Source organism: Lipotes vexillifer, unplaced genomic scaffold, assembly GCF_000442215.2.
Source record: "Lipotes vexillifer unplaced genomic scaffold, Lipotes_vexillifer_v1.1 scaffold387, whole genome shotgun sequence".
NCBI classification, from domain to species: Eukaryota; Metazoa; Chordata; class Mammalia; order Artiodactyla; family Lipotidae; genus Lipotes; species Lipotes vexillifer.
Window position 1 is genome coordinate 2624546 of NW_006795399.1, and position 16039 is coordinate 2640584.

General features: G+C 49.3%; 2 protein-coding genes across 7 annotated transcripts in view; both read right to left on the reverse strand.

Annotated features, from left to right (window-relative positions):
* The window catches only part of DTX3 (deltex E3 ubiquitin ligase 3), a 5197-nt gene extending 3609 nt beyond the window's left edge, over positions 1-1588 (reverse strand). For 2 of the 3 annotated variants that reach the window (XM_007467654.1, XM_007467656.1), the window contains exon 1: positions 1331-1588. The gene's annotated coding sequence lies outside the window, so the exon portion shown is untranslated. Of the gene's footprint in view, positions 1-457; positions 578-1330 lie in introns of those variants that run through there. The other variant, XM_007467655.1, reaches the window with a different exon arrangement.
* A 1182-nt stretch (positions 1589-2770) lies between these two features.
* Positions 2771-15638, reverse strand: PIP4K2C (phosphatidylinositol-5-phosphate 4-kinase type 2 gamma). 4 transcript variants are annotated; one of them, XM_007467658.1, is made up of 11 exons: positions 15341-15638; positions 11613-11710; positions 10848-10944; positions 10345-10488; positions 6659-6805; positions 6438-6476; positions 5742-5855; positions 5103-5370; positions 4831-4934; positions 4531-4649; positions 2771-4247 (listed from the first exon to the last, which is right to left on the reverse strand). In XM_007467658.1, the coding sequence occupies exons 1-10, from the start codon at positions 15512-15514 to the stop codon at positions 4569-4571; spliced, it is 1266 nt and encodes a 421-aa protein (XP_007467720.1). In that variant the 5' UTR covers positions 15515-15638; the 3' UTR covers positions 2771-4247; positions 4531-4568. The 4 variants fall into 4 exon arrangements, with proteins under 4 accessions (XP_007467720.1, XP_007467719.1, XP_007467722.1 ...); XM_007467657.1 differs by having other exon boundaries at positions 2950-4649; positions 15341-15524; XM_007467659.1 differs by lacking the exon at positions 2771-4247 and having other exon boundaries at positions 4297-4649; positions 10848-10913; positions 11636-11710; positions 15341-15554.
* Between the last annotated feature and the right edge of the window lie 401 nt (positions 15639-16039).

Sequence of the window (16039 nt, forward strand, 5' to 3'; positions counted from 1 at the left end):
GGGGGGGGGGACTGGGTTAGGATGACAAATGTTACCATTTTCCCCAGTCTGCCCAGAAACAAAACCTGCTCTTTCATTTCCTCTCCTTGTCTCTTGTAGAATTCCATCCCCAGCCACTCTCCAAGTTGCTAAAGAAGGAACTTCAGCATGCTAACTTTCCTCTTCCTCAGCTCTGAGGCTCTTAAGAAAGCCTAGGGGCACGGATAAGAGAAGTCTGGAAGGGAAAAGCCCACACAGATAGAGGTCTTTTTTGCCACCTCCCTCAGGTCACAAGGACAAGAATATTTCCTTTGCTCCCCAATTCCTCGCCCTACTCCACATTCCCGAATAATTCAGCCCCTATTGCTAGGGAGCCTTCCTTGAGAGTTAACCCGGTCCCTTCTGCTGGAGTCTGTTTGGAATGCCAACAAAGTGGCAGCAGCCCCTGCAATAACAAAGTTCTCGCTGTCGCTGTCACCTTTTAAACCCAGCACGTGAAGTCCAAGCCTGCCAGCTACCTAGGCTACATTTAGGGAGGGGTGGGGCTCAGGCAGAGGGATCCGCTGGAGCAGCCTGATGTTTCCCCGGAGTCTTGCCGTGTTCAGCTACAGAGCTATCCCTACAATACCTCCAAATGCAGCCCAAATAGAAAGAAGGGCCATTAGCGTGACCTCAATTCCTTGACTGATCCATAGGGGAGCAGCTCTCCGTTTGTGCCTCCATCATAGTCCCCTCAAGGCCAGATGCAGCTCAAGATTCAGAAAGTGAAATTGGAACCCTAGAGCCTCGGCTCATACTGTCCATCCAGGTGGAACACCCTCTCCCCATCAGAGAGAAGCCAGGACCTAGGTGTCCTTTGCTCCGAGTCCTGATGGCACAGAAAAGGGAGGCGGGGCCACAGTTTATGCTGGGTCCGATTCCTCTGGGGCAACCCAGGCCGGACACGGGGCCAGTCCTTCTCGCCAGACAGAGGCCGCCCAAATGGGCAGCCAGGAAGGGCCAGGGTCCCTGCGGGCATCAACTGAGGCATCTCCACCCCGCCCCCCACGACCTCCTGCAAGACCCGACCCGGAACCACCACCCACATGGCCCGCTCGGCAGAGCCCCCGCAGCCCCACAGCTGGGTGGGGTGGATGTCGGCCCGATCGCGGGCCCCAGAACCCCCGAATGGAGGCCAAGGCTGGAGGGTGACAGAAAGAGCATTAGCGGGGCCTGGAAGGGGGCCCCGGCGCCGCGCGCGGGGGAAAGAGGCGGAGGAGGGGGCGCAGGGGGAACCGGAGGGCGCGCGGGGAGGTGTGAGCGGGGCCCGGGGGGGCGCGCGGCGGGTGTGGGGGGCGCCGGGCTCACCTACCTCTTGTCAGCGCCGCCATTGCCGGTCACATGACTGAGGCTGTTGCTGGGATGACGGTCTGGGCCTTAGCAACCAGGGTGGGGGGGAGACCCCGAGAAGGCGGCGGGGGGCGGGGGGGGAGTTTGCAGGGGGTGCAGACTGAGGGAAAGGGAAGGAAGAAGGATGGCACCCCCCCTTCCCCTTCACGGGTAATAATCACCGTTTGCTTTGACCCCTTCTATCCACAAGCCCCTGCTCTTCTGCCCCAAAACAAAAATGGAGGCGCCGTCCCAATCTTCGGAGGCTTGGGGGGGTATCGTGGAACCGAGGGTGGGAGGTTAAATCTCTTAGAGACGCCACCCTTCTCGCTTCCCCCTCCCGGGAGGGGGCCCTCTCCCTTTTCTTTCCCAGCCAGCTTGTGGCAGCTTCTGGGAGCTAGTGGTGGATGGGTGGGTGAGGAGTGTCGCTTAGGTAGATGGGGAAGAGAGGGCAATTTCTCTGTGATCCTTTTTCTAGAAAGGCCTTTGAGGAATATGGAGTAGGAAGAAGAGTAATAGTAAAAAGCATTGGTTCTAAAAAATAAGTCCAGGACGAAACCATTTCAATCCTCTGCCTCATCGCTTGCCTTTTCCCAGATTGTTACCTTCTGTGACCCCGCAAAACCTGCTCCCAGATGGGTATTGGTAAGTGTCTCTGATTTTTCTCTTTACACAAACAGGGATACTGAGGCTGGTGCAGAATGAGAAGTGAATACATGTTTTTTTTTAAAATGCCTTGGAGTGATGGTAGTATCAAGTCTATGGTTGAAATAGAGTTAAAAACTCTCAAAGGAAAAAAAAAAAAGCTCTTCTCTCTTCTGCTTCCCACATCAGAGCAATCTCCGCCCCCAGTCCAACTCACTTCCCTGGGGCCACATCAAGCCAGGTTTTTCCACCAGCCAAAAGACCTCCTCAGCCAGAAGCACCGGATGGATCTCCCAGACTGGCAGCAACTTCTGATAATCCACCCCCTTTTCTTTACTCCCTCTCCATCTGGATGGTTGGTCACTTTCTTCTTTACTTTCCCAGGACCCTGCTGTACTCTTCCTGCCCTCCAGACAGAGGACTTCTTTCCAGGAAGCCTGCAGGAACACTGAATTCCTTCTCCTTTAGCTCATGTGTGCTTGGTGCTCACCTTTACAGAGATGGGAGTGTGATCTAGCCCAGAACCCTGGGGGAAGAGGGAGGGTCACATAACCTCAGCTGTCCCTGGCCCCCCTGTAACTCCCACAAAATTGGGGAATGTTTTCCATTCCCATGCACACTCCTCAACACCTTTTTAAGTTCACAGCCATCTATCTTGAAACCCACATCCTTAGGGACCCAACACCTTAAAGACCAATCAGAATTCTTCATCTGGTCTCTGCATCCCTAAGCCCAGGCTTCCAAAATAGCAAGAGAGAAAGAAGAGGCATTTCTGTGAAGGAGTTTGGATTCAATAATTTATTTTCTATATAGTGACAGCAACGGGAGTAAATACACAAGATCTTTTTTATTAATTAATAAAACAAAAAAGATGAAAACAGAAGCAACAAATGAAGAAGACCATAATGCTTATGATACATCAGCCACATGGTCAGAAAACCCATTTCTAAAGAACAGTTGCTGGTGTCATGGAGTTTTATTGCATTCAACAGGGGAAAGGTAGATGGTTGGAATGAAAAAGATCCATCAGCCTCCTGACAGGAACATATTATAGGGACTCTAATCCTTAACTAGGGACTCCTCTTGTCACTTCCTTTGGAGCAGAAGATGCCGGGGCAGGAGGAATTCTCCTTTATGACCTCATGACTTCTTGTGAGACACATCAGTCCAGGCAGATACAGAGCAAGAGTCTTTGTACCCCACAGGTCACTCGCTGGTGCCCATCTTTATGTTTTAGAGAAGTGCAGAAGCCTCAGGGGGGGATGTAGGATCACAAGAAGAATGGCTGCCTGAGCCCCAAGGGCATTGCGGGGAAGGGAGTACACTATCTCAGCTCATCAGGGTCTGCTACATTCTGAGAATATCACGTATTAACTCAACTATCTTTGGAGGGGGCCGGGTTATGGCTCTGACTCCTCTCTGGGGGTGGAGAGTGAAGATGACAAAGGCGGCCATCTGTCCCCTGAGAGACACAGTAGCAGTATAAGACGAACAGAATAACAGATCCAACTGGAAAAAGGGTTTGGGAAGGAGAGGGGAAGTAAGTATGCTATGGGCACACTTCCAGGGAGTAGAGGAGGTTCCCACACGTGAGACTTCCTTTCTCTTGAAATAACCAGGGTTAACCCAGGTAGAGATATTCCCTTCTGCTGGGTCTAAAACCTTAGGGGTGGCTAGACATGAAGAAAGGAAATTTAACATGGGGAGTGAACCTTATACCCCTGGCTCATCCTCCCAGCCTCCAGAACTGGCCACACCCCCAATGAAGGGTTCCAGCTCCAGGAGGGATGTGAGGCTCTGGTGAAGAGCAGCAACAGTCAAACACCTGCACCCAGGATTCGACACTGTGGCCATCTCTGGTGGGGGTAAACGTGGAGTGAGGGAAGAGACTGGAGAGTAGTCAACCCTCAACAGAGACCTCCAATTCCCTGCATAATCACAAGAGTCCTCAGAGGTCCCACCTCCATGAGCTGCCAGCCCGCCCACCATTCTCCATCCACCCCAGCCGCATAAGATTGGCCATATCCCATTGTATGTGTGCATGCCTGCACCCACATCTGTAGTATTTTGAAAATCTTCCATCCCAGGGCCTATGGGGAAGGAAGTGTGCCACAGTGAGCTCTATAAAGTTATCAGCAAAATTCAGACACTTAGTTCATCCTACACAGCAAAGTGCATCCAGAGTAGCAGCTTGAGCCAGGTCCATCTGTCCAGTCAGGTCCTGAAGATGGCAAACAACACCCTTCCCCCAGCTCCTCCTATGTTATAGAAACAACAGGACATTTTACAAAGATCAAGGCACTTGGGAGAGAGTCAACAGTAACACTCTAATGAAGCAAGCAGACTTGTTGGAGGGGAAGGGAGAGGGAAAGGAAGAGGAGAGAGGACAATGTATTTCTGAGGGCCAGGAAGAGCCTACTCAACAAGACTGAGTTATTTGGATGGAAGAAGCCTGTAGCCTGAAGTTGCAAAAGAGAAAGAGCAGAAGTAGTGGCCAGAATATCCACAATTCCCCCAAGCCTCTCAGAAGCCCACCACCTGGAACACACAGCAGCAGTCACCATGGAGTCAGTCTCTTAGGCAAAGATGTTGGTAATAAAATCCAGGAATCGCTTAGCATACTGCTCAGGATGGACAGTAGAAATCTCTGCCCCCGCCTGTGAGAGGAGGTATGGAACATGGTGTCAGGCCCCGCACCCCTCCCCGACTCCCCACTCTCAGTTCCACTCCAGATCATTTCCATACCCAACCCTTCATCCTTCTGCCACCCCACTGCTCTGGCACAAGAGGCTCTTGAATAGTCAAGACAAGAAAGGAAAGGCTTTAGAGAACCCTCACCCCATGCTTGACAGTTTTGGCTGCGTGAGCTGCTTTCTTCTTGGCATCATACTGTGTCAGGATGTCAATGAGGCCCATGAAATACACCTCCTTCTGAGGGGCCCCTGGGGAGAGAGACCAGCAATGAAGAGCAAGTACAGTCCCAATTCCCTCTCCCCAGGAACCAGTCAGATCTGTCTTGAAAAGCTAAACAGCCTCTCCACCCACCACCCTGGTCTCTGTCCTCCAGGGACCACCCTCCCCACCCTTAAAATTTCCAGGCTCTTTCTCACCCTCAGCACTCCGGATGGCATAGACATCAATGAAGGATTCAAACTCTCCAGGGCCCAGGGGCCGGTGGGAATGGATGTAGCCGCCGATACCCTCAGGGGAAGTGCCATAGGAGCCCACCAGAGCAGGAGGTCCGGTCAGGGCACAGTCCCCATCCCCCTCTGACTCCTCCTCCCGCACAGGCCCCTCCTCCTCCGGTTCAGAGCCGCGAATGATGTCGTGGATGCCCAGCAGAAGGCTGTAGTCCATGATCTTCAGCTGCACTAGGAACTGAGACCCCACTGACAAATCAGAAGCCCCAGATCTCCCTCTCCACTCCCAGGTACCACCCTTATACCTCCATCCCTGAATTTCCGGGGCCCTCCTGGGGAAAAGAAGTGTAAAACTTGAGGGTTGGGAGTATACCATTGCCCTTTATTACCTAATTGTCCTGGGTATCTAAGATCATTCTTTTAGCTCAAGCCAGCCACCCCCTCCACAAGTCACCTCTAGAGGATTTTCATGACTCATACCCAACTCCCCTACATGCAGAGAACCCAAAGGGAAGGGGAGGAGTTCCCTTGTATTGTGAATGGGCAACTGCCCCGTGGGGAGCAAAAAAGGGAAACAAAGCCATTTCCCACAGCACCCCAACCCATCACCTCCACATCTCTCTTTAGCTTCTCTAGAAAGACTTTCTTCTCCTCTTCAGCAATATAAACTTTCTGGTTCTTGTTGAGGAAGTCCATATCCTTAAGGGTGGGCAATTCTTTAACCTGAGAATAGGTAAAGGGACATCTTGGGAATACAGCCCTTACCCCACGCTCTCAGAAAACCCTGCTCTATGTAGGGCTTTGTCTCTGACTCTGGGGTGTCTAGGGGAGACAGATTTACAGCCCATCTCTCATCTGACTTCACACTAGGATGCTGCCCAGAGCCTGTTCTTACCTCTGGTGGCTTCCCCAGACTCAGCCACTGCGGCTGAGTCCCCCTACTTTCTGCCTACGGTTTCAGTCCAGAACCTTCATTCTGACTTTTCTTTCTTCTTCTGAAGCAAAAACAGCTGCTTGTAAACAGAGCTCAGAATGGGAGGCGGCTGGTAGGCATTTTGCTCTTGAAGTCTGACATTTTCACGCATCCCCAAACCTTCCACGTGGACTAACCCATGCCAGTGACAAAGAAGCTCTTCCCACTGCCCCTTCCAAACAATCCCTGGATCAGGAAAAGTTTACATCTCTCTTCTTTTTGGTGGTTTAAGATAAGAGTAAATAGCTGGGGATCCCTACCTCTTTATCCCAAGAAGGTCCCTTTGACCTGCCCTCCCCCATCCCTCACCCTATCATCTAAAATTATACCACCTTCTCCTTATCGCTGGCTTCCCGGGACACTAGGGAGCCCTGTGGAGAGACCCAAAGACAAAGTCAGCAGAAGTGACTAAAAGAACAGTCAGGACCCAGCTCCTAAGACAAGTCCTCAAACCTTCTTTCCTTTAAAATGAATCATCCAGTGCCCTCCCTGGCCATTCCCCTCCCTCAGGTCATCAGGAGTCTCCCCTTCAGCCCTCACCTCCTCTCCTTACCTTGAGGTCATACTTCCTGTGCACAGGGAGACGGTGGCTAAACATATTGCGCATCACAAGCATGTAGCTGTCTTCGTTGTCCACGCTAACCCGGTACATCCCCAGGAACTGGGGCAGCAGTGTGTTGCCATGGCACTTCACAATGTACTGGGGTGGAAGGGAGGAAGGAAGGGGAAGAGGCTGAGCAGCTCAGGGATGGGAATTCAAATGCTACTATTCCATAGGGATTCAAGTAGAGAGGTTACAGAAGCTCCGAAGTGGTGTGGGGACTTTCTAAAGATGCCCCTGGTATCCATGCAGTTTCTGAATCATCATCTCCTTTCATTTATCCCATATGTATAATGTCTCTTAAATTTAAAGTGGGGCTTCCCTGGTGGCACAGTGGTTGAGAGTCCGCCTGCCAATGCAGGGGACACGTGCCCTGGTCCAGGAAGATCCCACATGCCGCGGAGCGGCTGGGCCCGTGAGCCATGGCCGCTGAGCCTGCGTGTCCGGAGCCTGTGCTCCGCAACGGGAGAGACCAGGCCACAACAGCGAGAGGCCCGCGTACCGCAAAAAAAAAAAAAAAAAAAAAAAAAAAAAAAATTTAAAGCGCCACCTCTCCTTTCGTCTTTATTATTCTTTGAGATGGGGAAGGGTACATGTTATTACCCCTCTTTATACGCAAGTAGTCACAGAACCAGTAGTAGAAATTACATCAACAAAATGATTTTATCTAGACCAGGGGTCCCCAACTCGTGGGCTGCGGACTGGTACCAGTCCTCCGCCTGTTAGGAAGTGGGCCGCACGCAGGAGGTGAGTGGCGGGCGAGCTCGCCATCGCTCGCATTACCGCCTGAACTATCCCCCCGCCCCTGGCCCCAGCTCCAGTCGGTGGAAAAATTGTCTTCCACGAAACCGGTCCCTGGTGCCAAAAAGGTTGGGGACCACTGATCTGGACCAATGTTCTTTGGTGGGCTAGACTCCCACAGTAAAAATGTTTGCAAGATGGCCTATAATCTGGATTCTTAAAAAAAATTCCTCTTTCAATGCTACAATCTCCCTCAGTGTTGCTGCCTACTTCTCTTCATAGCCAACCTTCTCAGAAAATTAGTCAGCCATGAGTCCACTGCCTCTCTCTCATTCATACCTCAAACGACTGAAATCAGATTATACCCTCATTTCTCCTCTGAAATTTCTCTACTCCTCACTGCCTCAAATCCCTCAGTTGCCAATCTCATGGGTATCTAGTCATCATCATATTTCAACTGGCTGGCACTTGATACTACTGACCAGCCTCTCCTTAAAACTCTCTTCACCCTGAGCTCCCATCACACCACTCCTCTCTATCCTCAAATCCTGTGTGGAATGCAGTAGGGCATAAATCATTAAAAGCATCTGACAACTCTTGCCAAAAAGACCCCGACATGGTGCTGGCCCTTGGGGCTTCAGTCTCAGCCTCACCGTCAGCCACATCAGGGGAAGAGGTCTCTAGATCTGTCCCCTGGCAGGGACTTCTGGGGCAGAGCTGGGGATAGATGCCTGTGGGAAGGAGGAAAACACAACCATAGCAGAGCCTCTGGGCAGCAGTGACCACACGGCCTTACTTTTGTTCCCATCTTCCCTCCTTGGGGCCGTGGGCATGGCTTTAGAGAGCCAGGGTAGTCTGGCCACTGGGAGGAGCAGAAGAAAAAGTTTTTACTCCTTTGAACCTGATGGGGGAGGCCATTTGCATTTGGAAAATGCTCTGTACATTGGGGACTGCCTGTATTTGGAAGTTTCATTAACTCTTAGCATCCTGTTCTCAGCCTCCAAGCTGTATTTAGAAGTTACTAGTCTGTATTTTTATTAAGCCTTAAAACTTTTATGTGCATTTGGTGCCAACTTTTTTGTAGAGCTGTATTAAAAACAGCAAACTTGCGCTCACGTCTCTATGTAACTTTGAGAGGAGCATTCTGTTATTTTTACAAGGCAGGAGTGTGTATAGCTGTTGAATTAAACTTAGCAATCACATTAAAAAAAAAAAGCATCAGACAACTCTTAGTCTCCTTTATGGGCTCTTTTCTCTTCTTGCTCTGGAAGGTTCTTTCCTCAACCTTCTTTTCATTTCACTCAACACATCCATAATCTTAAACTCGAACGAACTTTTTGGCCAAGCCAATATAATACATTCATGGCAATAATTACCATCTATTCACCTATAGTTCTGAAATCTAGACTTCTAATCTAGTCCTCTTTCCCAAACTCCATACCCCAACCACTTATGGGACATCTATATCTGCATGAACTGAAGAAACCACAAACTCAACATGCCTAAATCCGAACTGTCTTCCTGTTTCTTTTTCTGCTTCCCAACTGTTGGTCACTGGGCACCCAGTTATCCCTAAGCAGGAATTTGGAGCGCCTCTGCCTTAATTCTCACAATTCTCCCAAAGGTCTTTCCATCTCCACGGCATCATCCCTCCAGGCCCTTGGCATTTCTCACCTGAACTATTACAATTACCTCCTAATTGGTATCTCCACTCTCAGTATTTCCTTCCTGCAATCCATTCTCTAAAATGCTGACACAGGGATATTTCTAAATAATATATATATCACTCCCCTGCAAACCACCTTCAGGATAAAGCCCAAACTCTTCGTGTGGCTTATAAAACCCTCACAGCCTGGCTCCTGCCTAACTGTTTTTCCACAATACCTTATCCCAGCCACACTGAATTTCTTGCAGTTCCGCAACACCAAGCTCTCTCATGGCTCTGTGCCTTTACAAGTGCTGTTTTCCTTTGCCTAGAGTGCTCTCTTCCTCCTTGTCCAATGGCTGGTCCCTACTAGTCATGCAAGAATCAACTTCTAGGATACTCCCTCTAAAAAACTCTCTTTGAGCCTACCAAGTGCACCTCTTGCCCCAGGTGAGTTAGGATGCTCTTCCTCTGCCACCCCAGAGCATCCCCTAGATACCTTTACTCCTTGCATGCAGCTTGCTGTGTGCTAACTAACGCTAGCTTACTGGTCTCTGCCATTAGAACAAGAGAAACTCAAGGGCCACGGCCATTTCATTCACCTCTTTCTCTAATGCCTCACATAAGACCTAATAACAACAGACATCCAATATTTTTGAATAACCAAAAACTCTTTTAGAATCTTTCATTTATGCCTTGCTCATTGATTTTGGTGAGATTTTTCTTCAGTAGAAAGATATTCAGGCATGTTTTTACTCCCAAAATAGTCCAGAGACTTCACATTCCAAATTCATCTGATCGGATAGAGTAGTTTCCCTAATCCCACTCAGGGCTGGATATGATCATGGCTTCTCTCCTCCAGTCGATCCCAATTGTGCACTTATCCTGGTTTTCTCCCCAAACTGCATTTACTCCTGATAGTACACTTGGTGTTAACACTTCATCTAAATCTGACTTAGTCTAAAGTTTATACTTTGCTATACATGTACCCTTTATGTATCTATCAATTCACAATAGTTTTAGATTAGAAGTGCCGAATAAGAAGGAACACGAACTCTTCTATTTAATCAAACACAAATTGGTATGCAGAGGCTCTCTTTTTGAAATGCCTTGTTTTCAAAAGTATGATGTCAAATGCTTCTTGGGGAGCAAAATGGGCTATAGGGAGAAAGAGGGATAGGAAGTCTCCCAAGTGCTCTGGAGCTGAGTTATGAGTAGGGAGGGGAAGAACGAGGCTGGAGAGAGACCCGACCTGATGGTAGTTGGAGAGGTTGCTATGCATGTCAGCAATGTCCTCACTGGATACTTCTTTGATGACCAGAGTCCGATCATAGGAGATAAGGAAGCGACCATCACTGCCTTCACTTTCACTCGGGGGACTTCGGGTAAGGGACACCTGGGGACACAAAATAGGCTAGAAGCTCTTTTCCTCCCCTTTATATGGAGATGCAAGTCTAGGACAGTGACCAACTGAACACACCTGAAAGTGGATAAAATCTTGACGTAAGAGGATGAGGAAGGGCTCTAAATTTGGTGTCCATATATGGACTAAATGAAATTGAAAGCAAAATTTTTAATGTATCTACATTTCCCCCCAAGGACAGGGTTTATAGCTTTCTTCAGATTTTTTAGATGCCTGTGACCACAAAAAAATAAAGAATACCTGTGAAGGCCCTCATTTCTCCAAACATGACTGTCCCACGGATTCCCCAGTTGTTAGGGGGAAAGGACTATCCTCACCCAATGGACTCTCACCAAGTAATCCTGGTCATCAATACCAAATCGATCACGCAGGTTCCTGAAGACCTGGGGACAATACTCCTTGAACTTGAAATGACTGGGCAGATTTTCCCTGCAATAGGGGTTTTCAAGATAAGAAACAAAGTAACAATATTACCTTATATTTATGTAGGGCTTGACACTTTACAAAGCACCTTCACACATATTACCTTATTTGACTCTCATAAAACCCTTGTGAGCTCCTTTAAAGGTGTATTATTCCCATTTTATAGAAGGGGAGACTGGCTCAGGGTGGTTGAGTGACCTGCTGAAGTCACACGACTGGTAAGAGGCTCAAGTTGAACCACGATCTACTGCCCATCCAAACAGCAGCATTTCCCAAATCTCAAGCAAGTCAAAGACATCCCTAAATAAGCAATAGGTCTTGAATGGCATCTTCTGATACTAGGAGGGCTTACAGGACTCAGGTACTTCTTTCAGGGAGTCCCTCTCAGGAACTAATGGTAAAGGCATCTAAATGTATTTATTACTTTGTGCATCTCCAGGCTAGAGAGGTAAACTAGTACACATAGATAAGGGTGTAAGGAACATTGGAAATTATTTTAGTGGTTTCTTTACAACATACTGAATTTCTGCATAGGAAGGAAGGTTAGACAATACAATAACTTGTAAGTTGTCTTCTAAATCTAAAATCTTCAACTCATTCAATCTTAACTCTTAAAATTATTTATTCTCTCTTCTAGGAAGGCTGACATGAGAAGGGTGGGGATTCCCACATACCTGCGGAAAAGGTGATTGTTGACCTTGATCTTGGAGCTGGCCTTAAAGTCATCTGGCAGCAGCATCACCGGGGGAGGCACCTGGCTGAGCTCATTGATCTGATAAGCCAAAACAAGAACAGGAAGGCAGTGAGTAGGGGTGTGGAGAGCTACTTATACACTGTGTCTGGGCAAGAGTCAGAAAAGGGCAAATCAAACCTCATTCCCTTAAAAACGCTGGTTATGCATATGCTTGACAAAGGTTGAGAGTATGTGCCTGCCATCTTCTGCTGCCCAAGTCCTGCAGTAAGCAACCCTTGCACACAGCCCCTCACACTCCTGCCCCCGTGGAACTTCATGCTCACAGCAGTCATTTTATATTAGGCAAACCCTGTAAGCAACTCTGGACTATTTTTTAAAGCTGTGATAAATTCTAGAGAAAAAAAAGACCCTCAGCAGACTCAAGACATTCAAGACAAACAGTTCCATGCTCCACTGGAAACAAAAGGTGTTTTCAAAGTACAAGGAGAGTTAAGGGGACTCTGAGGGGTCGACAGCAGCGAGAATGAAACGTCCATATCCTGAAGGAGGCATCTCCTTACAAACAGGACCAGTCCTTCCAGACCACTCTGACCCAGTTCTCTGTAGTAGGTCCCCACCTGCCTAGGTGTAAGATAAAAGAAAAACAGCTGATTTCAGAGGGAATGCAGGCAGGCAAAGGATACGAGCTCATTAGGCATCTGTTCACTGAAGTCAAGCCAACCCACAGCCCAAAGGATGCAAGCATCACATGCTCTCCTCAGCCCCAAGAATCAGCAGTCTGCTAATTCAGGGTGGAAAGGGGGATCCTGCACTAAGAAATGCCCAGGAGTTGTGCTTTCTCCCCACTGTTGCCACAGTATCTTTCACGCACCCTTATCACTTGACTCTAACCTCTAGTTTACGTGAGTTCCCCACCTGGGTTGTGAGCTCTGGTAAGGACCAGTTCTAGTCGTCTGCATCACTCAGGTGCCTAGCTAGCACAGTATTTGGCCCACAGTGGTCCTGAAGTGTTTATTAACTGAATAAACAGATGCCTTGCCTATCCTTACTTGATCATCCGACAGAGGTTATGAAGTGTAGTCTAACCTAAATCCCATACACTGCAATGAAAAACCAGCTCCTCTCATTCTCAGTAGAAAAGGAGGACAGAACATATTCCTCCAGAGGAAAAAAAAAAACAACCCCACTAGAGATTCCCAGCCTAAAATTCAGCTACAGTTCTTCATGCCCCCTCCTCGCCACCTGCTGTTAAGCAGGCTGAATCATCACTAAGACATATGTTCAAGGAATTTCTCCATTCCAGACCCTTGAAGTAAATGTGTGCTGGCTGGAGGGTGGGGTATTGGGGCTAAAGTATATATACCTAGGGAAGCTGAGGCAGGTCTTATGTGTAATTCCCCAATCTTACCAAAGGAAAACCCTCCTTCTTAAGTTTCCCAAAGGGATGGATGGATGAGTCATAACAGAGGCAGCCCACCTCCATCAGCCTTGCCCACACCAAGTGCCTTAGACTGAGCTGGGAGCAGTCCACAGAGCCACAAATGCAAAAGGGAGCTGACACACCCCCAGATGACTTTCTAAGCCACAAATAAAAATGTGACAAAAACTGTATTCCTCCTCATCCCCTTCCACCTCCACAGCACTACCATGACTATAATGTTTCAAGGAAGTTGAGTTTTTAAAATATTGCTTGGGGGCTTCCCTGATGGTGCAGTGGTTGAGAATCTGCCTGCCAATGCAAGGGACACGGGTTCGACCTCTGGTCCAGAAAGATCTCACGCGCAGGGGAGCAACTAAGCCCATGTGCCACAACTACTGAGCCCACGTGCCTCAACTACTGAAGCCCGCATGCCTAGAGCCTGTGCTCCACAACAAGAGAAGCCACCGCAATGAAAAACCACGCACCGCAACAAAAAGTAGCCCCTGCTCCCGCAACTAGAGAAAGCCCGCGGGCAGCGACGAAGACCCAACACAGCCAAAAAATAAATAAATTAAATAAATCAAAAAAAAATTTTTTTTTAAATATTGCCTGTCATATTCAGGGTCACTGCATCCCTCCAATCCAGATCTGAGGGAAGGGGCGCAATGGCTGTGCTTCCTTCACCTGAGGTATCCTCAGGAAAGTAGATGCGCCGGCCTCTTTTGGCCTCCTCCGGATTCCCAGGCCAACCATCTACAGCATTCCCATAATGTCCCCATGACCAGAGCTCCTGAGCCAGCTCTTTGGTCAAAGATGACCCCCACTTACACCAAATACCATTACTCCAGCCAGCAATGGGTTGCAATTAAGACCAAAGGCTTACATACATTAAGTGCCGAGTAAGTGCAACCACTAGGCTCAGGGTGGGGTAGCTTCTCTGAAATGCTGTACCTCTGGAAGGGAAAGGAAGGGACATGCATGATTAAAAGGTCCAGGAAGCCTGGAGCTTCCCCCAAAGTCAAGGTTCCAACGTCACTGACGGCGGCTGTAAAGCAAGGTGCAAAGGAGAAGTGAACGACTCCCTTCATCCAGTTACCCTCTCCGCTCCCTTTCTACACTTACACTCTCACCGGAGACCTCACCACCACCAAGCCAGAAGAACTACTCCCCCTAATGTCCTTCCAGACAGAGCCAGGTCCCGGCCGGTCTCCGTGGCCTGAGGCTGGAACGGACTGGAAGCAAGCAGGGAGCTGGATTTCAGTTGGGGAAGATGGAACCAGAGTGGAGGAGTAACGGGCGGAGACAGAGACAAAAGTCTACATTAAAAAAAAAAAAAAAAAGTTTGGTTTGGCATTTAAATGAATTACGTCTTAAAATATGCAACAGGCAGACTTCCAGTTTCCGCTCCAGTCTGTGAAGAGTTTGGAAGTCATCACTCCCATTCTCACAATTAGAAAAAAAGTAAGTGGCTGGAGTCAGTACCAGGAAGGAAAACAGACGGTAACTGACAAGCTGCAGAGGCTGAGGGTAGACTAGCTTAACAGTTACAAATTTTGCAGGGCCCAGTCTTAGAGGGACCCCATACTTTCCTGAGTTTTATCTCCAGGAGTCCCAGCAGGTTCTTGTGGCAAATATGAGAAAATCCCTTCATGCTTTCCAGCAGGGGAAGAAAAAACATAACCATTTTGAAATACGCCAAGAGCATTCTGATCTCGCCATTAAGGGAAACTACTTTACCAGAGTCTAACCAAGATAAGGGAAGGGAAGGGAAATACCCAAATCCAGTGCCTCTAGCCTTCCTGTCTCACCACAAGGGAGAAGGAAGCTAAGAAGAATGTGTGAAGGTCACAGCCCAGGGGAACAACAGACTTACTAAGATTCTGAGACCTAATCATAGGAATATAGAACACAACTTCTTTCCCACACCTCACCACCACATCAACAGGACTCCTGTATAATAACAGAGGATGACAGTGCAAAGAACTGCAAGGATTCTATTTAAGAAGGAGTTTTTAGAGACGTCCAAAGACAACAGGGGAGACAAAAGCAAAGATACTAGAAGAAGTTGAAGCCTCAGACACAAAAAAAAAAAAAAAGGTCTAGAGCGAGAAGGTACGCTGGGTGAAACACCTGAGGGCAGCTGGGCAGGGACCAGAACAGCTTGGGGGAAAAGTGGCAGCGCTAGGGGCTCCGGAGGCGGGAGCCTGGAAACAGACAAGACCGGAGGAGCTCAGGGGCTCGGACAGGGCTTCCGCGAGGCCGGGGCCGGGGCCGGGGCCGGGTCTCACCGAGTGGGCTACGCCCCACAGGAACACGCCCATCAGCGGGTCGGCCGCCCGGAACACCTTCACCTTCTGCTGCACGAAATGCTTCTTCTTGGTTTTGGAAGCGAAGCCGAAACCTGTGCCGGAAGCCGCTGTCGGCGCCGGTACAGTGGCCGGCGGGACCGAGGAGGACGCCATAGTCTCCCGCACACCCAACAGAGTGAAAGCCGGAGCCGGCCGCGATGTGGTCTCTCGACCCCGGAAGCGGCGCTCACCTGCGCCTCCGTCACGTGACCGGAGGCTGGCCCGCAGGCGCGCGAGTAGGGCGGGGCAGGCTGACTCCGCCCCCTGGCGGCCGCACGTCTGCCCCAACGCCCGCGCGTTGGCTGGACTCACCTGGCGGCGGGGAGTCGCACCGAAGCCTTTTGCCCTGAGGGCTGCGAGCAGTCCGCGAGGCCCAGACCAGTCGTCCAGGCGTAGGGGATGCTGCCTGGACTGGCCTGATTTAACCCCTCGGTCTAGGACTTTTTTGCTGCAAAGTCGCCGCCTTCCGGTTTTGCCCAGTTTCTAGGAATAACCTCCGCCCTGAAGCTAACCCGAAAGCATTTCTTTACGAAGTAGGAGATCCCTTAAGTGGGTTTCGTGCTTTTAGAAAGACCTCTCAGGCATCATTCTGGAGGGTGACCAGAGTACTGCAAAAGTCTAGGCACGAGATGAGGAACT

Bases quoted from the DNA above. Each gene is read 5' to 3' on its own strand.
- PIP4K2C (XM_007467658.1), bottom strand. From the start codon at position 15,514: ATGGCGTCCTCCTCGGTCCCGCCGGCCACTGTACCGGCGCCGACAGCG. The intron at 11,711-15,340 runs GTGAGACCCGGC...TTGGCTTATCAG, and splicing joins TGTGGGGCGTAGCCCACTCG to ATCAATGAGCTCAGCCAGGT. The intron at 10,489-10,847 runs GTGAGAGTCCAT...TTGTGTCCCCAG, and splicing joins TTGATGACCAGGATTACTTG to GTGTCCCTTACCCGAAGTCC.